General features: G+C 43.7%; 1 protein-coding gene across 1 annotated transcript; it reads left to right on the top strand.

Moving 5' to 3' along the window:
• The first annotated feature begins 62 nt into the window (after positions 1-62).
• Positions 63-3,141, top strand: LOC148031939 (uncharacterized). The gene is made up of 4 exons (XM_087684006.1): positions 63-176; positions 287-1,377; positions 2,300-2,608; positions 2,715-3,141. The coding sequence occupies exons 2-4, from the start codon at positions 474-476 to the stop codon at positions 2,930-2,932; spliced, it is 1,431 nt and encodes a 476-aa protein (XP_087540132.1). The 5' UTR covers positions 63-176; positions 287-473; the 3' UTR covers positions 2,933-3,141.
• The last annotated feature ends 19,996 nt before the right edge of the window (positions 3,142-23,137 follow it).

Here is a 23,137-nt window from a genome sequence, read left to right as displayed (position 1 = left end):
TCATCTTACAAGCTTGGCCTAGCAAAATAAAGAACTGGGGTGCCCTTCAAAGTTTGAGGACTGAACGGTATTCGTCCATCTCTGAGATTTCACGGGATGGGAAGGCAATGCTTCTCATTTGATAACTGACTCAAAGGACCGCGGCTGTCTTTCTTTCTCGACGTAAACTTGGGAAGGTACTCTCTCTCTCTCTCTCTCTCTCTCTCTCTCTCTCTGTGCGCGTACGCATGTAACGTTTGAACTTTGAACTAGGCAGTAGGCGTAAATTTGGTTGGGCTTTTGGCAGGTACTCCACTGGTGACTTCGCAGTACTGTGTCCGTGCGCGCGCACTGCAGTTGAAGCAGGAACCCATCGGGTGTGACTTTGGAAAGCGAGCAAAATTCGAGGACGCTCAGGAGTTTGCGTGGTCCGTCTGTCGTGGCCGGCCAAGCTCCTGCAGGCAAGGAGTCGAGGCGGCGCACCGCCAGTGCAGATGAATATACTGCCGATGGAGAATCCGGAAGGCGTCGGCCTGGTCACGGCGATGGCCGTGTCTGGCGGCTTCATCCTTTTGTCAAGCCTCATCGACCGGACGCTCAGCCGCCTCCTTAACATTAACGCCACTTCTTCTTCTGATCCCTCGGCTACTTTCACTAAGATAATTAAGCGTCGAAGCCGGCGCCGGGCCCCGTCGACTAATTACACTGACGGCGTCCATATTGATGGTCCTGCTTCAAGAAGATCGACGTCGCCAGTTAATTCTGATCATCGTCGTGCTGCGGATCCAGTTTCAGATCAGCTCGCAGCAGGCAATTACCTGGATGCAAAAGACGCTCACGAAAGGGTGACTGGACAGGGGCGCTCAGATAACCACCAGATATTCGTGCATACTACCGACCACTCTGACGACGTAATGACTGCTGATCATCAACATGCAGTTTCGACGTCGCAGCCATCTCATGAGGAGACAACGCCACCGCGACGTCGCTTTCATGTCGGACGCATCCGTCAACATCATCGTCTACACCTCGTGCAAGACGGCGTCGATGAGGCGGCTGACGGCATACTGATTAGCAACGTCGAGGCTGCAGCCGCAGCAGCCGAAGCTGCTGTAGCAGCCAGGTACCGCCATGCAACCAACGAACCTTGCTCGCTGGTTAGGAAATACTTGTCGGGTGCAGCAGCCGTCAACCAGCTGCAGGACCAAGACCAATTAGGATCAGAAAGAGCTGGTGCAGAACATGGCGCCCTTCACGTAACAAATCGCAGCTCCAGGCGACGCGCTCATAATTCAAGTGGACGTACAGCTACTTATAGCGCTGAGCACGAGATCGTATCTGCAGTGACTAGGCCACCCAGTGTCACGCAGCGACGGCCCCGGACTCATAATCATACTGGTACGATTGGCTGGCCATCGATATATTCATCATAATAGCACAGCACGGCTGGACTGGCAGGCCGGCTGCTAACTATGATGCACAGCTTTCGACATTTGCTCGTGTGGCAAGAACTTAAAACTTAGAAGGCCCCTTTTGAATTTACCCTTGTTTTTCCTTGGAGAGACCAATAGGGCGTAGGCCACGCCTAGGCAAATCAACTTCGGCTGAGTTCACACAGTTGACTTCATAGAAGGTGTGGCGAGTTCACTTCAACTTGTGCAACTTGCATCTCAATACTTAAGTTGATGGAGTCCCCTCAGCCAAGTCGACAGAGTTGAAGTCATGCATGAATTTTTAGGAACTTCAATTAGTCCACGTAGTAGCACAGAAGAGACTTGCGTTTGCTTGGACAACTTGACTGACATGTGACAGTTAAGTGCTGAAAAAGAGGAGTTGTTAGCTTGCTTGTCAGAAACAGGGAGCAAAAGAGAGAGAGAGAGAGAGAGAGAGAGAGAGAGAGATTCGCGACGGGCTATACTCGGTTAAAAGCAGGCTTGGCTCCACGATTCTTCACTGAGGGCTGGCTTGTTCACCTAAGTTGTGCTCGCTATGCTAGGTCAACTCGACAACTTAGGCATGGTGCCCCTATTCTCTCTATAACTGGGACTTGTGTGTGACCATGCATGCTTGAAATCCTCGCAGCATACTCACAAGTCTATATGTGACGCACCTCTAATCATGAGCCCCTGCTTAGGAGTCATTGCATGTCTAGCTCGGTGCAATTAAGGGCGAGGTGTTGCTGGCCCAACCCTGGCCCCAATCGCACCTAGCTTAAGTATGCTATGCCTCCCAGGTATATGCTTGTGATGTAATTCTCGTAATTAGTCAGAATTTGTCTAAAACTTCGTTTGATATGGTTATAATGCTGGAGCTCATGTAGGCGGCGTCCAAGCGAATAATGACGATCATAAGCAACGGCTAGCCGTGACGGCTAGCAAGCGCCACGCGGAGTCACACAGGAGACGCCACACGGCTAGCAGTACCACTAAAGACCCATGTCGACAGGCCCTGCAAAATCAACCGACGCAATCAGAAGAAGACGATTCTTATCGACGTCATTACATGGTGATCTCCAGTCCCCCTGGCGCCCCTGGAATTACAACAGCAACAGCAATGCCGAGTAACGAGCAACGTCATCGACTGCGAAATCACCACCTTCTCGAGTCCCGCTTCTCTTCTTCCACCTCAGGTAATCCGCCGGTTAATGTTCCGGCCCTAAAATAGCCGGAGCAGCACTATCTAACCATGATATATGTGAGTGTTCTGAACCGTACTATCGCACCTCGATCATGTAGTGAGATTGATGGCTGGATCCGGCCGAAAGAAGGTGCGGTTCTCTCCGAATACAGAAGACCCCATGAGAGGACAAAGAAAGTACCGTTGTCGTCATGATATGCAAGTCGCAGCTCAAGAGATTGGAACTGACTGCGAATATCACGGCCAAAGTATCAATTACAGTGCTTTGGCAGCTCCTCGATATGTTAGTCTTGCTGGACAACGTCGTCCGCCATGAGCGCGCCAAGCTGCTGCTCAAGAGTTCACCTCGAAGCTAGGGTAAAGGGGCAAAGAAAGTGAGGCTTCCGACAACAAAATTCACTACATCTAGATCTAGTGACACTCTTCCACAAAAGACATATCATTTTTAATGACTTAAGCTATGATACAAATTTTAATATATTAAATCTTTACTATTAGTTAAGGGGAGGTTGGGGGCAGGTGCCACATGGCAGCCCCCAACCTCCCCACAAAGAAATGCGGGGGCGGGTGCCATGCGTCCAACACCCGCCCTCGCCGCGAAAATCGCGCTATCTTTAGGGGCGAGTCTAGGCAGGGAGCGCCTAGTATAGGTTAAATGTAAGTCAAACAATTAATCTTGTAAAACTCTACATAATATATTCTTTAATGTTTTAAGAGATTCTTGTTGAGCACAATCGCTCTAAGCTTGATTTTGGAAGATAAGGAATGAAAGAGCTTTTGAAAGAATCCAACCCTTAAATTATGTGAAAGAGATATCTCCTAAATTGAAGGAAGTAGCAATTGCAACATTTGTCGAGCAAGAAAAAAGATAGACTTTTTTGTGTAGTTTACAAAAAAGCCTTGTAAGCACTAATGGCATTGTGTGGTTTCTAAATTTACCTTTGAAAAGCACCTATGTGAGGTGATGTAAATATTTGCCCCATTAATATATTTACATATTGTTAAAAAATGCTCCCTTTAGTGCCACTCAATTGGCCTTTTGCTATCATTCTTTGGCAAACCTTTCATTCGTAATAACTAGATCCATTTGATATAATATCAAAACCACAAAAATGTTGATTTGAGTCAAGTGAGTTCTATGCAGTTTAGCTATTAACAAAAATTATATCATTCACTTGCATAAAGAGATCGGATCCAAACTTATAATATTTGGCTCAAAACCATGTTTATGTCTAGTTGTACACAAAGTCCTTGATAACACGCAATTGAGCACCTCCAAGAGAAGTGAGAGTGCTTGACTACACCACTTGCAAGAGAGATGCCCAATTAGAACTTAAAGCCATGAATGCAAACATCAATGTGACCTATATGAGTCAAGTTAGTCAAGTCAATGAGCACATGTTGAGATGAAACTTGTGCTAATCAACTCACTACTCTCCGAATGCTAGGTCCTTGGTAAACTCACTAGAGTTGAGCTAACATAGCATAAAATCATCGATGGTTACATGTGATGACTTTCTCTCTCTTTCTCTACATTCAAGTTTTCCTCATTTGTTGGGGGAAAATGATGGGGTCCACATTTGGTATCAAGTTGTGTGCGTAGACCACCTTACACATAATGTAGGGCAATAAACCCCTCATGTTAATTGCTTGACCTACACAAGGACTAGCTCTTAATAGATGTGAACATTTGAAATGCTTAAAAAGGGTATTTGAATAAAGATTCACATGAGTCTTAGGTTGTGATAAAAGCATTCCATGATAAAGGATAGAAGGGCAAAGAAAAATGACTGGAAAAATATAGCTTCAAGATTTATGATTCATAATAATGAACCATAATAAATAGAGTCTTATCACACCTAATATGTATAATAGTAATAATACAATTAATTATATTAATTATAAATGCTTATATTAAAGAGGTTTTTTCTTATATTTCTTACAGACAACACAACACTCTCAAAAAATATGGCCCCTTTCTAAATTTGCAAAACATGAAGGTGATATGGTTGATCATTAAGTGCTATAGAAGTATTATTTTCTCATTTTTGATTGAAGAAACCAAATTTGAAAACTTGGTCACTACCGACGACAATAGCGACGCGTGCAGTAAATTTGCGACGCAAATAGCGACGGTAACAGAGAAAAAAAAAATTGGTCACTACCGACGACAATAGCGACGCGTGCAGTAAATTTGCGATGCAAATAGCGACGGTAACAGAGAAAAAAAAAATTTGTGGCAGGGCAGCTAGCACTCGGTGCTGTATGAGAGCCATACAAAATAGTTTCTGCACTACTGCATACAAAGCGTTTGCAAACAAAAAGAATGTATACTGAAATCATAAAACTGATAGATGAAATAAATACATGATATCGCATAAAATGCGATTGGTACAATCATAAAACAATATCACTAATACATAGAAAATGTCTACATAGATCGGGCAACTAAAAACTAAAGGTATGTGAGCTCTAAGGATCCAAGGGCGAGCTACAAATCGTCGTCCCCCGAAAGCTCTTCCCGCTGGAAAGGAGCATCAAACGGATTCTGCAGAAAAAGAAACAACATATCAATCCACCATACAATAATGCATTCAAATATCTCATGGTAACTACGGACAAGAAAGATGAGTGACTTACTGGGCCGCCGCATCTATACAATCGGTCGATCAATGATCTGAGACCGTGCCTCTCTGCATATCGAGTCTCAAGGCCCTGCGGATCGCGATTTGTAATGGAGTGCTGCAAAGAAAACAAAATGCTAACTGTTAGAAACATGATTGTCAGTACAAATAATATCTCAAAAAAACAAATAAGCAAAACAAAAGAGAAACTTACAAAGTCCTCTAAATATGTCCTGTGGCCGCCACTCCCAAGATGATGTACCGATCCGGCCTCGATTCGTGCTCTCGCCGCCTCCCGCTGCTAACTCCAACGTCCTGGCAAATTTGTAGCCTTCTTCCTCAGTCGACACCAGTCGTCTGCATCTAACCACTCGGGCTTTGGAGCCCCACTCTTGATTGCCTTGCGTGCGTCGTATCGTCTATGTGACATGTATGCACGCATGCAATCCATCATCCAGCCCATAGAGAATCTATCCACTGTGGCTGGCACTGGGAACTCCTCGTGTAAGGATGCTATTATGTACTCATTGCTCCCCTCTGGTATGTTCCTCCAATGATCCAGGACGTTGTGCCGAAAAACTTGTTGGCACAACTCCCTCATGCAAGCCATCACCCTCCTCCCCTCATCATTCATGATGATGGCTCCTGACCTGCCATCCACTAGGTATCCATAATCCCTAGGAGTGTGCCTTGTATGGGCCCTCTCCCATCTTCGTCCACGCTCCTGGGCATATCCAGGAGACCCCTGTACATCCAGTGTACCGACGGGGGTACCCTCTCCCGGAGTGCCACTCAAAGGGGTGCCACCAAAGGGGGTGCCACCAAAAGGCGTGACATCTGCCGACGGCTGCGCAAAAGCCGGAGTAACTGGAGTGGACGTCCCCACAGGTGTGACAAATCCTGGAGGTGACCGAGCTCCAGCTGAACGACGAGACGGAGACACCGCGTCCGTGTCTCCACAGCAGCACCCTCCTAATCCTCCTGCAGTCGCAGTCCCTCCCTCTGGGCCAAGTCGCGAGCGTCGAGATCGTCTGCTCGAAGCTGAAGCATCTGATCGCGCTGAAGCTGATCTAGCAGAGCGCCCTGACGAAGAACGAGACAGCTCCTGATCTGCCATCTCTCTGAATCTCGCGAGCTGATGTGGAGACATACATGCCATCATCTCCTGAAACTCCTCATCGCTCATCCCTCGACTCATCCTGAAAATGTCGATACCTGCACAGATAAAAAATAATGTTAGAATAATCAATTTAAACTATACAAAGCACATTAATATAAATCATTTTTAAAAAACCCCTCTTAAAATGCATATCTTATCTACCTTTATGGAAGATCTAAACAACGAATTGAGTAATACAATTCTCCAAGAATGAAGTATTCTATGGTCCCATGTTAATCTCTTGACACAACTCTGCATACACTGGAAGGTCGATAGACATGTCACCACAAAAGAACGAGTCTGCCTCGTTCTCAAAAAATTCTACGACTTCTGTATTTCCATCATTGTTAGCCGATGCGGGCTCCAAGCTTGCGGTGGCCTCCACCCCTTGTAATTTCGATCCCTCTATTTGCATATTTTCTTCATCTATGCCTGGAACATCGCTTTGATCGTATACTCTCGCACCTCGAGGAGTTGAAGGTATAACATACCACCATCGATGTTGTCGGGGATTTGGATAGAAGATTACCTGTTCACAAACACTGACAAAGCAGCTTCAAACCATTGTGACATAAACCATGTCGTATTAAAATTAGCAAGCAAATGACTAGTTGTACCTGTTCACAATGGGCTGGCAACACAAAGGTGTCGCGCAAATCCATCCATTTTTTTCGGAATCTATTTCAAGAAATCCAGATGGACCTCATCGAACTGTTGCGCCAGCTCCTCCAAGTACCACTTTGAACCACTGCACATCGAATATTATCATGAAGAAGCTACGGTAATCCACCGTAATAATACTTTGCAAGTTCCCAAAATACTCCATCTCATCCACAACCGTGTTCGAATCCGTTGCTCGTCGCCGGCTCTCTTGCTCAAACCTTGCCATGACACCACAGTCCATTTTGGAGCGCATTTTGTCAATACGCTCCACCCGAAAATGCCGTCCGCGCGACCACGCTGCACTATAATTTTGTACTGCACATTGAAACACTCAAATTAGATGTAGCAAGCAAATTTAGATACGACACATTCTAAACCCCTCATTACCTTTGGACTACATCCCCTCGAGAACTCCCACTCCTCCATTGAGACCTCTGTCCCTTCGCTGGATGCTGCGGTCAAGGCTCCATGCAACCATCGTGTTGACATAAACCGCGGCATCTCCTCCATGCCTTCGAGATATCGAATCGGTCGGTGACGCGTACTGCGTCGGAATTCAGCTCGCGCTTCCTCTTGATCTTGCCTTGCAATCTGGTACTTGGCGAGCCATGTCTCCATGGAGGCATGGTGCAACATACAAAAGCGATTCACCTTCTCTTCCATTGAGGCATCCATTCTTTTTTCTACCCCATTTCCAACCACCACATCTCCAGTCAGCCTGTCATCGTCCTTTAGCGTCCATAGCATTTCATTGTCTGGTTCCACCGTTGGTAGCCATTGTGAGATATGCACTAACGTCTCTGACACCAACCAACCTTCCGCCATGCTACCTTCCGGACGAGCTCGTTGTCGCACAAAGCCTTTCAGGGTTTTCATGAAGCACTCCAGGAAGAACATCCATCGCATATGGACAGGTCCAACAATCTCCACTTTGTCCACAAGATGCACAAGAAGGTGAACTTGTATCGTGAGCATGCTAGTGGGCAGGTATTTCTCAAAGAGACAGACCGTCTCAACTGCTCCCCGCCTTGCGGATTCAATAGAGGACTTCTTAATCTCTTTCTGTGAGATCCATTGCACCAAAGTCGACAGCTTGTAAATGGCCCCGCGAATTTCTGGAGTTAGGCATCCCGCGATCGCGATCGGTAGGACAAACTGCCACAAATGAGAAAGCATTAAGAATAATGGTCACTTTTCAAATTTCAAAATGTCCACGCTAATTAAAATCCATTCTGTTCACAAACCTGACATATCTTATGCCAATCATGGGATTTTAGCCCAGACATTTGGTCATCTTTAGAAAATGCAGACCTGAGAGAACGCATCATACTCGTTGGAGTGCGAATAGACTTGATTACTTGCTTCACAATGCGCTCTTCTTTGGTAGACAAAACCCAGGGAGCGCGAGGAAGCTGCACTCCCCCTTCAGCACTCGACTGCGGCCAAAGCGCCTCCATCTTACCTACCTCCTTTAAATCCATTCGTGACCCTATAGTGTCTCTCTTTCTTGTGATGTGGTCCCATAGCAAGCTGCCCACATTTTTGAAAATATGCATGGGATCCAACAAGTGGTTGACCTGTAAGTGGGTCCAATATGGCAACTCGTAGAAAACTGAGAACCGTCGCATTCCATTTGGATGTGATTCTGGATTTACCATTTTCAGCTTGTACCAGCTTGCAGCGTTCATACGTGCTGGAGGTCGTCCAAGAAAACCTTCCCTGAGTTCATGATCCTCCGGCAAGAAAGCGGCGTGTCCTTGATATACCATCTTCTTCATGGTTCGTGACCTTCGGGAGTCTAACTGTGGCCCACACAATGGACATGCATGATAACCTGAGGTAACGAGACCTGCAACGCGATCCACGACCTAGTGAATACTTGATTGAATGAAATAAAATATAGATATTACCGGCGAGAACAAAGGTCTGCTCACCTGAGCACTCTCCCAATCCTGGAAAGTCATGCATCGTCCACATGAGAATGGCTCGAATGTTGGCTGACCGCCGACCATCGCGTCTGCTCATATCTTGCACCGTGACCCCCTCCTCCCACAAAATCTTAAGCTCATCGACTAATGGATGAAGATACACGTCCATATTTTTTACTTTGTAGCGGCCCGGGACGAGCAAGCTAAGGATGAGATGTCCTTTCTTCGTAGAAAGCCATGGAGGAATGTTGTAGTTGACAAGCACTATAGGCCACACACTGTAAGAAGTCGAGCGCAGACCGAATGGGTTCACACCATCCATGGCGAGACCAAGCCGAAAATTCCTTGGCTCTCGCGCAAAGCCTGGGAAGGTAGAGTCAATGTGGCTCCATGCGCGCGAATCTGCTGATATTCGTTGCACTCCATCCGTGGACCTATTCTGCACATGCCACGTTGTCAAGCTTGCCATGGCAGACGTGCGAAACATGTGGTTTATGCGGGGGATGAACGGAAAGTGTCTGAGGACTTTTTGAGGGATGGTCTGCCCTTGCAAGTCCTGTCGATACCTGTGAGCACCACACTTTGGACATGTCTCCATAGTCTCGTATTCATCTCGAAACAATATGCAGTCGTTGATACATACATGGATGTTATTGTAGTCCATGCCAAGCTTCCGTAAAACATGTCGTGCATCATCACGAGACTCAGGCATGGTATTTGCAGATGGCAATATATGATATTTCAATAACCTGAAAAAATCATAAAACACCTTGAAAAATCCATCCATGTTTGCAATAATACTGTTTTTAAAAAAAACAATGAAGTCTGTGTGCAAGGTACCTGAATAACTCAGTCACACTCGTATCGCTCCAACCGTATTTTGCTTGCACACTTAAGAGTGCAAGCAATGTCTTCAACCGAGATACTCGGCACCCATCATATAATGGTATGGATGCTTCCTCTCTAAGCGGTTCAGATGTCTCAACATCCATGGGAATCAATGCATCGATCATTGCCTCCATCTCAGACTACAAGATTGTAGGCAGGTCGGGAAGGTTGTCTGTCTCCTCTGGCATTGACGGTATAGATGGGCCTTGCGAGTGGTCGATTGGCTCCTGCAATCCATCCATCGCACGTCCACGAACTCTTCTAATTGGCCGCAAAGGGTGCACTCCCCCTTGGGTCGAGACATCACCCTCCTGGATACAAAATTTGACAACAAGACCCAATCTTATTGTGTATGGTTTTCAATTAGCTTGAGAGTACAATGCATGAAAAATGCTAACTTCAAATTACCGTTTGCTGAAAATCTGCAATCGCCTGATCAATGATCTCAGATTGAAACTCGCCAAATTGTCGTACGTGTTCTATAGACAATCGGCGTTTTCGTCTAATTGCCAACTTGCATTGAGAGCAAGGACATGGGACACACTGATTAAGATACGACTCGCAGTCTTGAACAATAGGACCTTCTTCGTTTGCCATCTTATCTACATTACAGCAAACGAGGCTTAAATGGATAGCTTTATGGAGATGTACGTCAAGTTGCAAGTTGACCATAAACCTTGCATTGTATATAGGAGTCGAGAGATTTTCCGATGTTATATCTCGGCCTTGTATCATGCTCAACGATTTGTTTGTCTCGGTAGATAATTTTTTGTTATATCTCGGCTTTGAGTATAAGTAATCCATTTTAAAATTAATGCACGCCATCTATGAAATTTTATAACTATGGTAATAAAATTTATTTCAATCAATTCTACTCATAGTCATAAGACCTGAGAGAAATTATCCTATACTCAATTTAAGGGTTTCTTCTTCTATAACAATAATTTTGGGTTCATTTTTATGAAGTACGTGGCCGTATGCAAAGCACATTGCATACCATTACCAATACGTATATTATCTTTAATTTCCTTCCCCTCCCTCTCCCTCTCTTCTCTCCCTCTCCCTCTCTTCCTCTCTTTCTCTCACCCTCTCCCTCTCCCTCTCCCTCTCGTTCTCTTTCTCTCCCTCTCTCATTTCCTCCCTCCCCCTCCCTCTCCCTCTCTCATTTCCTCCTTCCCCCTCCCTCTCCCTCTCCCTCCCTCTTTCTCCCTCTCCCTCTCCCTCCCTCCCTCCCTCTCCCTCCCTCTTTCTCTCCCTCTCTCATTTCCTTCCCCTCCCCCTCCCTCTCCCTCTCCCTCTCTTTCTCTTTTTCTCTCTCTCCCTCTCCCTCTCTATCTCTCTTTCTCTCTCATTTCCTAAACAAGCAAAAAATAAAGTGATTTAAACATCCTCCAAGCAAAAGGGAGAGGGAGAGATACAATGCACTCTCCCTCTCTTTCTCTTTCTATCCCTCTCTCATTTCCTTCCCATTCCTCTCCCTCTCACTCTCTTTCTCTCTCATTTCCTCTCCTAAACAAGCAAAAAATAAAGTGATTCAAACATTAAACAAGCAAAAGGGAGAGGGAGGGAGAGAGAGAATGCACTCTCCCTCCTTCTCCCTCTCTTTCTCTTTCTCTCCCTCTCCTATTTCCTCCCCCTCCCTCTCCCTCTCTCTCTATTTCTATTTCTCTTTCTTTCTCTTTCTCTTTCTTTCCCTCTCCCTCTCCCTCTCCCTCTCTTTCTCTCTTACTCTCTCGTTTCCTCTCCTAAACAAGCAAAAAAGAAAGTAATTTAAACATTAAACAAGCAAAAGGAAGAGAGAGAGAGAGAATGCACTCTCCCTCTCTTTCTCTCCCTCTCCCTCTCCCTCTCCCTCTCTCTCTCTCCCTCTCCCTCTCCTTCTCTTTCATTTTTCTCTCCTAAACAAACAAAAGAGAACGATTTAAACCTTCAACAAGTAAAAGAAAGAGAGAGGGAGACTCACCAATTAGATATGGCGAGCGTGGGCGGCTTCTCTTTGCAACGAGGGCTCCTCCTCTCCTTCACGAACAATGGCGGTGGCGGTGGCGGCGGCGGCGGCGGCAGCAAGTCTCTTCCTCCTCTTCTCTCACAAAGCCTTGGCTCTCTCCCTCGCTCTCTCCCTCGCTCTCGCTCTCAAAAGGCAAAGAAAAGAAAATGAAAACGGCGCTCTAGTTTCGGCCGCGCTTTTTTTCCCTGTGGCGTCGCTATAGGCGTCACTATATGCATCGCTATTGGCGCCGCTATATGCGTCGCTATTTAGCGGCGCAAATAGCGACGCCTATAGCGACGCCGATATCCGGCGTCGCTAATTGGCATCGCTATTACCCCATTCCCTTGTAGTGAAATAACATACGTATATCCAATAAAACCAATTTTGATTGAAGAGTTGTTGATAAAAAAAGTAAGTATTGAATTACAACTTTAAAAGCTTTTCAATTAGTTTTGATTTTTCTACTTCCCCTCCACCTCAATCCACAAGTGATTTTATTGAAATTAACTTATTTTACTTTTAAATGATTTTTAAATATGATTTATTGTTCTTTAATACTTTTGTTGTATTAGAGATTTACCTCACACTTCAAAATTACTATTTAGTTTTTAATATCTTTTTCTATGTATGTTAGAAGCTTGCCTCATACTTTAGAAATGAGATATTAGAAGTAGTTGCTTGTTGTGTTGTGTGTCAAAGGCTTATACTCACACTCACAATACAAACATAGAAATTACTTGGATTTTTTATTGCTAGTGTTTGATGCTTGTACTCGGACTCTGATAATGATTTTAAGCATTAAAATATTATTTTGCATGTATTAAAGGCTTGCCTCACACTCCAAGAATGGACTTTGTGATGCATGTACTTGTGTTGTGTTAGAGGCTAGTACTCACACTTACAATATGAGTATAGAATTTGCCTAGTCTTTGCTAATGGTTGCGTGTGAGATTTGCACTCAAACCTTGAGAATATATCTAGGCAATATAAATTCCATCGTTATGAGTTTTGAGGCTTGCCTCACATGCCACAAATGAATCTTAATTCACTACAAGATATAGGCCTTATACCGACGCTAAAAGCAATGAAAATGTAAATAACAAAATTTATCCCCGTCATCTCAAAAAGTGTCGTTATTGGCAACGCCATAGAACAGTCGGTATTAGCGTCGCTATTTGTGTCAGTATCAACACACTGATACCGATGCAAATAACGACACTGATAACGATGCTTTGTGACGTGAATAACGACACCAATAACGATGCGTGCAGGTAAATTTGCGATGCTAATAGTGACGGTAATAGGGGGAAAATTTTTGTGCAGGGCAGCTTGTAGCACTATGTGATTTATTTGGGCCATACAAAATAGTTTCTACACTATGTACAATGCTCATGTAAACAAAAACAAAGTGTACTTAAATCATAACACTAATACATGAAATAAATACATGATCCCATAATGAAAGTGACTGATACAATCATGGCAAGATATCACTACTACATAGAAAATGTCTACACAGATCAGGTGACCAAAAAAGAAGGGTGTGTGAGCTCCAAGGATCCAAGGGTGAGCTATACGTCCTCGCCATCCGAAAGCTCATTCTGTCTCACAAAGGAGCATTGAACGGACTCTGTAAAAAAAGAAACAACTACACATCAGTTCACTAAACAATAATGCATTCTAATTAAACATGGTAACTACGGACAAGAAAGATGAGTGACTTACAGGGCCACCACATCTATACAATCGATCGATCAATGCAGTGAGACCATGCCTCTCTGCATATCCAGTCTCAAGGCCAGTCGGATCGCGATTTGTAATGGAGTGATGCAAAGAAAACAAAATACTAATTATTAAAAACATGATTGTTAGTACAAAGGATATTGCAAAAAACTAAGCAAGCAAAATAAAAGAAAAACTTACAAAGTCCTCCAGATATGTCCTGTGGCCGCCACTCCCAAAATGATGGACCACTCCAGCCTCTAGTTATACCCTCGTGACCTCATGCTGCCGACTCCAACGTTTTGGAGAACCTGTAGCCTCCTCCCTCAGTCGGCGCCAATCGTCCGTGTCTAGCCACTCGGGCATTGCAACCCCACTCTTGAGTGCATTGCATGCGTCCGATCGTCTGTGTGACTTATATGCACGCATGCAGTCCATTATCTAGCATGTAGAAAATCTATCTGTTGTGGTTGGAACTGGAAACTCTTCATACAAGGATGTTACGATGTAGTCCTTGCTCCCCTCTAGTATGTTTGTCCAATAATCTAAGATGTTGTGCCGAAAAACTTGTTGGCACAACTCTCTCATGTGAGCCATCACCCTCCTCCCCTCATCATTCTCATGATGATGGCTCCTGACCTATCATCGACAAGATAGGCATATCCCTATGGGGTATGCCTAAGATGGGTCCTTTTCCACCTGTGACCACACTCCTGGTGGGCATATCCAGGAGACCCCTTCACATCTGGTGTACCGACTGGGGTAGTATCTATCAGTGTAGCACCCATAGGGGTGCCACTTGCAGATGACTGAGCAAAAGTCGGAGTAACCGGAGTAGACATTCCCATAGATGTGACAAATCCTGGAGGTGACACAACTCCAGCTTAACGACGAGACGGAGACACCGCATCCATACCTCCACAGCAACCACCTAAGCCACGCTCCTTGGAACCACCACGAGAGCAAGGAGTAGTGCTTGTATCCCGTACCGATTACGGGCTCACTGCTTCCGTATCTTTACAGCATCCCCCTGACCCTGAAGCACTCCCTCCCTCTGGCCCAAGTTTGGAGCGTCGATCTCGTCTACTCGAAGCTGAAGCATCTGATCGCGCCGAAGTAGATCTAATAGAGCGGCCTGACGATGTCCGAGACAGCTCTTGGTCTGCCATGTCTCTGAATCTTGCCATTTGATCTGGAGACATGCACGTGAAAATATCATGTAACTCCTCATCGCTCATCTCTCAACTCATCCTAATGATCTAAGTATCCAAAAATGTCACATGTACAGATAAAAAATGATGTTAGCATAATCAATTTAAATCATATAAAGCACGGTAATATAAACCCTAAAAAAATAATCTTACTTAAAATGCATATCTTATGTATCCTTATAAGCGATTAGTCAATGAATTGAGTAAGTGGATGCTCCAAGTATGAAGTATGCTATGGTTTCATGTCAATCTCTTGACACAACTCCGCATACACTGGAAGGTCGATAGACATGTCACCACAAAAGTATGAGTCCACCTTGTTCTTAAAGAATTCTTGGACTCTTGTATTTCCATCATTGTTACCCAATGCTGGCTCCTCTACATGCTCCAAGCTTTTGGTGGCCTCCACTCCTTGCAATATCGACCCCTCTATTTGCATATTGTCCTCATCTATGCTCGGAACATCGCTTTGATCATATACTCTCACACTTCGGGGAGCTGAAGGCATAACATACCACCATCGAGGTTGTCAAGGGTTTGAATAGAAGATTACATGTTCACAAACATGTACAAGAGAGATTAAACTATTGTGGCATGTACCATGCCGTAATACAATTAACAAACAAATGAGTTTATGCACCTGTTCACAATGGGCCAACAACACAAAGGTGTCAAGCAAATCTGTCCATTTTTTGGAATCTATTTCGAGAAATCCAGATGGACCTCGTCAAATTGTTGCTCCAGCTCCTTCAAATACCACTTTGAACCACTGCACATCGAATAGTATCATGGAGAAGCTACGGTAATCCACCGTAACAATACTTTGCAAGTTCCCAAAATACTCCATCTCATCTATAACCATGTTTGGATCCGTTGCTCGTCATCAACTCTCTTGCTCGAACCTTGCCATGATACCACAGTCCATTGTGGAGCATATTTGTCAATACGCTCCACACGAAAATATCATTCGCGTGACCACGCTGCACTATATATTTTGTACTGTACATTGAAACACTCAAATTAGTTGTTCCATATAAAATATAGATACGACAAATCCTAAATACATCATCACCTTTGGACTACATCCCTCGAGAATTCCCACTCCTCGATTGAGACCTCCGTCCCTTCGCGAAACTCTGCAGTCAAAGTTTCATGCAACCATCACGTTGATATGAACCGCGGCATCTCCTCTATATCCTCGGGATATCGAACCGGTCAATGGCACGTACTACGTCGAAATTCAGATCGCGCTTCCTCTCGATCTTGCCTAGCTTGCTGATACCTGGTGAGCCACGTTTCCATAGAGGCATGGTACAACATACAAAAGTGATTCACCTTCTCCTCCATTGCAACATCCATTCTTTTTTCTACCCCATTTCCAACCATCACATCTCTGGTCAATCTATCATCATCCTTCAACGACCATAGCATTTTGTTGTCTGGATTCACCGTTGGTAGCCATTGTGAAATATGCACTAGCGTCTCAAACACCAACCAACCTTCAGTCATGCTACCTTTTGGCCGAGCTCATTGTCGCATAAGGCCTTTCAGGGTTTTCATGAAGCGCTCCAAGAAGAACATCCATTGCATATGGACAGGTCCAACAATCTCCACTTCATCTACAAGATGCACGAGAAGGTGGATTTGTATCGTGAGCATACTGGTAGACATGTATTTCCCAAAGAGACAGACCGTCTCCACTGCTCCCCACCTCGTGGATTCAATAGAGGACGTCTTAATCTCCTTCTGTGAGATCCATTGCACTAAAGTCAACAACCTGTAAATGGCCCCGCGTATTTCTCGAGTAAGGCATCCTGCGATCGCGATCGGTAGTACAAACTACCACAAATGAGAAAGCATTATGAACAATAGCTACACTCCAAATAGCAAAATGTGCATGCCAATTACAAACCATTCATAGTACAAACTTGACATATCTTATGCTAGTCATGGGATTTTAGTCCTAATAATTGGTCATCTTTAGAAAATGCAAACCTGAGAGAATGCATCATATCCGTCGAAGTGCGGATAGACTTGACTATTTGCTTCACAATGTGCTCTTCTTTAGTGGACAAAATCCAAGGAGCATGAGGTAGCTGCACGCGACCATCAGCACTCGACTGCGGCCAAAGCGCCTCCATCTTGCCTACCTCCTTCAATTCCATTCGTGCCCTTATAGTGTCTCTCTTTCCTGTGATATGGTCCCATAGCAAGCTACCCACATTCTTGAAAATATGCATGGAATCCAACAAGTGGTTGATCTGTAAGTGGGTCCAATATGGCAACTCATAGAAAACTGAGAACCATTGCATTCCATTTAGATGTGACTCCGTATGGACCATTTTCAGCTCGTACCAGCTTGCGACATTCATACGTGTTGGAGGTCGTTCAAGAAAACATTTCCTGAGTTCATGACCACCCTCTGGCAAGAAAGGGACATGTCCTTGATATACCATCTTCTTCATGGTTCGTGACCTTCGGGAGTCTAACTGTGACCCGCACAATGGACATCCATGATAACCTGAGGTAACTAGACCTGTTCCAACACCTCTATCCAATGAATAAAAACTTGAATGAGATAAAATATAGATTTTACCAACAAGAATGGAAGCCTATTTACTTGAGCACTCTCCGAATCCCGGAAAGTCATGCATCGTCCACATGAGAATGGCTCGAATATTGGTGGACCATTGACCATCGCGCTTGCTCATATCTTGCACGGTGGCCCCCTCCTCCCACAAAATCTTAAGCTCATCGACTAACTGAATGAAGATACACGTCCATATTTTTGACTTTGTAGCAGCCGGGGACGAGTAAGCTAAGAATGAGATGTCCTTTCTTCGTAGAAAGCTATGGAGGGATATTATAGTTGACAAGGACTATAGGCCACACACTGTAAGAAGTTGAGCGTAGGCCGAATGGGTTCGCGCCATCCATTGCAAGACCGAGCCGAAGATTCCTTGGCTCTCGAGCAAAGCCTGGGAAGGTAGAGTCAATGTGGCTCCATGCACATGAATCCGCTGATATTCATTGAACTCCATCTATGGACCTATTCTACACATGCCACGTTGTCAAGCTCACCATGACAAACACGAAACATGTGGTTTATGCGGGGGATAAGGGAAAAGTGTCTAAGAACTTTTTAAGGGATGGTTTGTCCTTGCAAGTCCTGTCGATACCTATGAGCACCACACTTTGGACATGTCTCCATAGTCTCGTGTTCTCCTCGAAACAGTATGCAATTGTTGATACATACATGGATGATGTTGTAGTCCATGCCAAGCTTTTGTAAAACATGTCGTGCATCATCACGAGACTGAGGCATGGTATTTGCAGGTTGTGATAATATATGATATTTCAGTAACCTGAAAAAAAATCATAAAACACCTTTAAAAAGCACAAATATTTTTAATGATAGTGCTGAAAGAAAATCAACGAAGCCTACGTACAAGGTACCTGAATAACTCGGTATCACACTCGCATTGCTCCACCCATGTTTTTCTTGCACACTTAGGAGTGCTAGCAGTGTCATCAGGCAAGACACTCAGCACCCATCATATAATGGTATGGATGCTTCCTCTCTAAGTGGATCAGAAGTCTCGACATCCATGGGAATCAATGCATCGATCATTGCCTCCATCTCAGGCTCCAGAATTGTAGGTAGGTCTAGAAGGCTGTCTATCTCCTCTGGTATTGATAGTATAGATTATTGGGTAATACCTTCCAAGTGGTGGATTGACTCAGGCACTCCATCCATCGCACGCCCACGAACTCTTCTAATTGGTCGCAAAGGGTGCACTCCTTCTTGAGACGAGACGTCACCTCCCTGGATAGAAAATTTACGAGTCACACCCAATCTTCTTGTATATGGTATTCAATTAGCTTGTGAGTACAATGCATGATTGATATTAACTTTTCTTACCATTTGCTGAAAATCCAAGTTCGCCTGATCAATGATCTTAGATTGAAACTCATCGAAGCGTCGTACGTGTTCTATAGACAATCGACATTTTCGTCTAATTGCTAGCTTGCATTGAGAGCAAGGACATGGGACATGCTGATTAAGATACGCCTCATGATCTTGAACAACAAGACCTTCATCGTTTTCCATTTTGCCTACGTTACAACAAAAAAATTATTTGTATTATTATTCTATTTTTCTTTCTTAAATTATTTGAGAAAGAATTTCTTCTCTTGTAACTCAGCAAAAATTAACGTATGTAAAGTCTCCACCCACCCACCCACAAATTAGTGTATATATGTCGAAGTGTTTCCCGTCTCGTGGTGTTGCACCGGACCTCGCCACCACTCTCTCTTTGTTTTTTATCCATTCATTATCTCCTTTCCTTCCATCTCTTTCTCTTATTCTTTCTTTATTATGTTGTATGTTGATTCCCTCTCTCTCGTTCCTTCTTCTTTTTTCTCTTCCTTTCCCTCTTTCATTTTCTTTAACGATCACGACTACGATGAAGACCATGACCACGACTACGACCATGACCACAACCATGACCACGACCATGACTACGACTAGGACTACAACTACGACTATGACTACGACGACGACGACGACGACGATGATGACCATGACTACGACCACGACCACGACCATGACTACCACTACCAGTACCACTACCACGACTACAACCACTACTACTACCACTACCATGACTACGACCACTATCACGATGATGTCCACGACTACGATGATGACCATGATCACTACCACGACTACCACTACCACTACCACTACCAGTATAATAAACAAGAAAAGAAAAAAAAACAACGACTACGACCACAATCACTACTACCACTACCACTACCACTACCACTACCACTACCACTACCACTACCACTACCACTACCACTACCACTACCACTACCATGACCATGACCATGACCATGACCATGACCACGACCATGACCACGACCAAGATCATGACCACGACCATGACTACGATCATGACCATGACTACGACTACCACTACCACTACCAGTACTACCACTACCACGACCACGACTATGATCATGACCATGACTACCACTACCACTACCAGTACTACCACTACCACTACCACTACCACTACCAGTATAATAAAGCGTTGAAAAGAAGAAAAAACAACGACCATGACCACAACCACGACTACCGCTACCACTATAATAAACAAGAAAAGAAGAAGAAGAAGAAGAAGAAAACAACAACTACTACTACAAACAAGAAAACTAAACAACAAAAAACAAGAAAAGAAAAAAACTACTACTACTACTACTACTACAAACAACAACAATTAATTTTCTTTTCTCTCTTCCTCTCCCTCTCTCATTTCCTCTCCCTCCCTCACCCTCTCCCTCTCTTTCTCTCTTTCCCTATCAGGTTTAATGTTTTTTCTCTCTTTTTCTCTCTCCTCTCCCTCTCTCATTTCATTTCTCTCTTTCTCTCTCTCTCTCTCATTTCCTCTCCCTCCCTCACCCTCTCCCTCTCTTTCTCTCTTTCCCTATTATGTTTAATGTTTTTTCTCTCTCCTCTCCCCTCGGAGGGTTCAGTATATATATATTCTCTATATAATGTGCGTTCATGGCCTATTTATAAATATCCTAATCTGTGAATTTTCTTGAATAAAACACAACCCTTTTCTATTCAATCTGTAAGTAACCCCTTTATATAATACTCTTTTGTATATTGAAAAATGTATAAAAATGATATTTAAAAAACCCATTATTTTGAACTCACGTTATATATACATATATTTATGAGTGACCCCCCCGTGCCTCTCCCTCTCTCGTTTCCTTTTCTCTCTGCCTCACCCTCTCCCTCACCCTCTCCCTCTCTTTCTCTCTTTCCCTATTAGGTTTAATGTTTTTTCTCTCTCCTCTCCCTCTCTCATTTTTTTCTCTCTCCTCCCCCTCTCTCGTTTCCTCTCTCTCCCTTACCCTCTCCCTCTCTTTCTCTCTTTCCCTATTCTCCCTCCCTTACCCTCTCCCTCTCTTTCTCTCTTTCCCTATTAGGTTTAATGTTTTTTCTTTCTTTTTCTCTCCGCTCTCCCTCTCCTCTCCCTCTCTCATTTTTTCTCTCTCCTCTCCCTCTCTCATTTTCTTTTCTCTCTTTTTCTTCCTCTCTCATTTCCTCTCCCTCCCTCATCCTCACCCTCTCTTTCTCTCTTTCTCTATTATGTTTAATGTTTTTTCTCTCTCCTCTCCCTCTCTCATTTCCTTTTTTCTCTTCCTCTCTCTCTCTCATTTCCTCTCCCTCCCTTACGCTCTCCCTCTCTTTCTCTCTTTCCCTATTAGATTTAATGCTTTTTCTCTCTTTTTCTCTCTCCTCTCCTTCTCTCATTTCATTTTCTCTCTTCCTCTCCCTGTCCCTCTCTTTCTCTCTTTCCCTAGTATGTTTAACATTTTTTCCTTCCTCTCCCTTCTTTTCTCTCTTTCCCTATTATGTTTAATGTTTTTTCTATCTTCCTCTCTCTTTCTCTTTCCCTATTATGTTGAATGTTTCCCTCTCTTTCCTCTCCCTCTCTCATTTCCTCTCCCTCCCTCTCCCTCTCCCTCTCTTTCTCCCTTTCCCTATTATGTTTAATGTTTTTTCTCTCTTCCTCTCCCTCTCTCATTTCCTCTCCCTCTCCCTCTCTCTCTCCCTCTCTTTCTCTCTTTCCCTATTATGTTTAATGTTTCCCTCTCCCTCCCTCTCCCTCTCTCATTTCCTCTCCCTCTCCCTCTCTTTCTCTCTTTCCCTATTATGTTTAATGTTTCCATCTCTCCCTCTCCCTCTCCTTCTCTCTCATTTCCTCTCCCTCTCTCAATACACAATTATACCAAAAACAAGTAAAAGAGAGGGAGAAAACACAAAAGCAAAGCAAGAATGGACAATGCACTCACCGTAAAGGCTCGAAGAAGGGTTTGGCGGCTCCTCTTCGCCCTCCGTACACCTTCTCCTCTTCTTTGCGAACGGCGGCAGTGGTGGCGGTGAGAAGCCTTATTTCTCCCTCTTTCTCTCTTTCTCTCCCTCTCAAATGCAAGATGTTCGCTCTCTCTCTCGCTCTCCCTTTCACTCTCTCTTTCGTAAATGCACGCAAAATAACACGCTCGGGTTTTGGCCCGCTTTTTTTTTGTCTGAGTGCCGTCGCTATTTGCATCGCTATTTCTCGTCGCAAATGGCCGTTACTATACCCTCATATCCTTGTAGTGATTCTTGTTCTTATATTTGTGTTGCGTTAGAGACCGGTACCTTCACTTAGGTTTTGTTGTTGGATACATTCTAGGAATGGAAATATGTGTTAAGCTATTCTTTGTATGTTTTAGAGGCTTATCTCACACTCTAGAAATGGAATTATGTGTTAGAATAATCTATCCTCTATGTGTGTTAGAGGCTTGATAGTAATGACAAAGGTGCACGTTACTAGTTTATTATCAACTTTGTGGCCCATGCATATAAAGATACATTTTCAATCCAATAATTTGGTGTAGCCTTTCCTATGTCCAAGATTGCACTCTTGAACATGAGGTGAATCATAGGTTAGATTGAAGATGTGGCAAAGGTATTATCTCTAGCCATCTTACAACAATCACTATTTGAAGAGAGGATGCAATAGATGCATCAACACTTACAAGCATACAAAGGCAAAGCACAATTTGAGGGCCCAACAAGCAAATTCACATGAATGATATGGAGAGAAGTAGTGAAGAGACAAATATAGATGCAAAAGAGAGTAGAGTAGAGCCCCATGGAGATATAGTCTTTTACAATGCTCCCACATTCTATACCTTATGATCCCCTAGCATGTTTTTAGCCAAGACACATCTGAAAAAAGAGGATATTTTCTTTTGTATGCAAAATTAAAATCAATAACAAAGCTTTCCCAAATGACTCTTATATGGGTAAACGTAACACAAAGACATGTGAAGATAGTATAATTGCAAAAAAGATAGTATAATCAGTGCAAGCTAAAATGTAGACCATTATCAATGGCTTGCTATGCACAATAGAATTCATGCATCGTAATAATTTTATGTACAATGACTTACATGCATGAAACATTTTTCTATATTTTTATATTTGAATTTTGCAATAGTATATACATGGGGATAATAGATTGGGAGTGTGCTACAATGTATCCAATTTTTCAAAGGTTCTACATCTAAATCCTACTACTATAAAATATCCATATATAGCTCTAGAATATATCTCAACTAATCCTCACAGTACAATAAACACCAAGAGATGTGTGATATCTTATTCTCCAAAAGATATCTCTACTAATCCTCCCCTTACATTAAACATCAAGGGACATGTATAATGTAGGCTATATAGTCCATCGTTTATTACAACATTTATCCCCTAG

The sequence above is a fragment of the Lygodium microphyllum genome, chromosome 8, assembly GCF_053477565.2.
Source record: "Lygodium microphyllum isolate KBCC chromosome 8, Lygodium_microphyllum_v1.1.10, whole genome shotgun sequence".
NCBI classification, from domain to species: Eukaryota; Viridiplantae; Streptophyta; class Polypodiopsida; order Schizaeales; family Lygodiaceae; genus Lygodium; species Lygodium microphyllum.
This window is presented reverse-complemented; position numbering and strand designations above follow the sequence as displayed.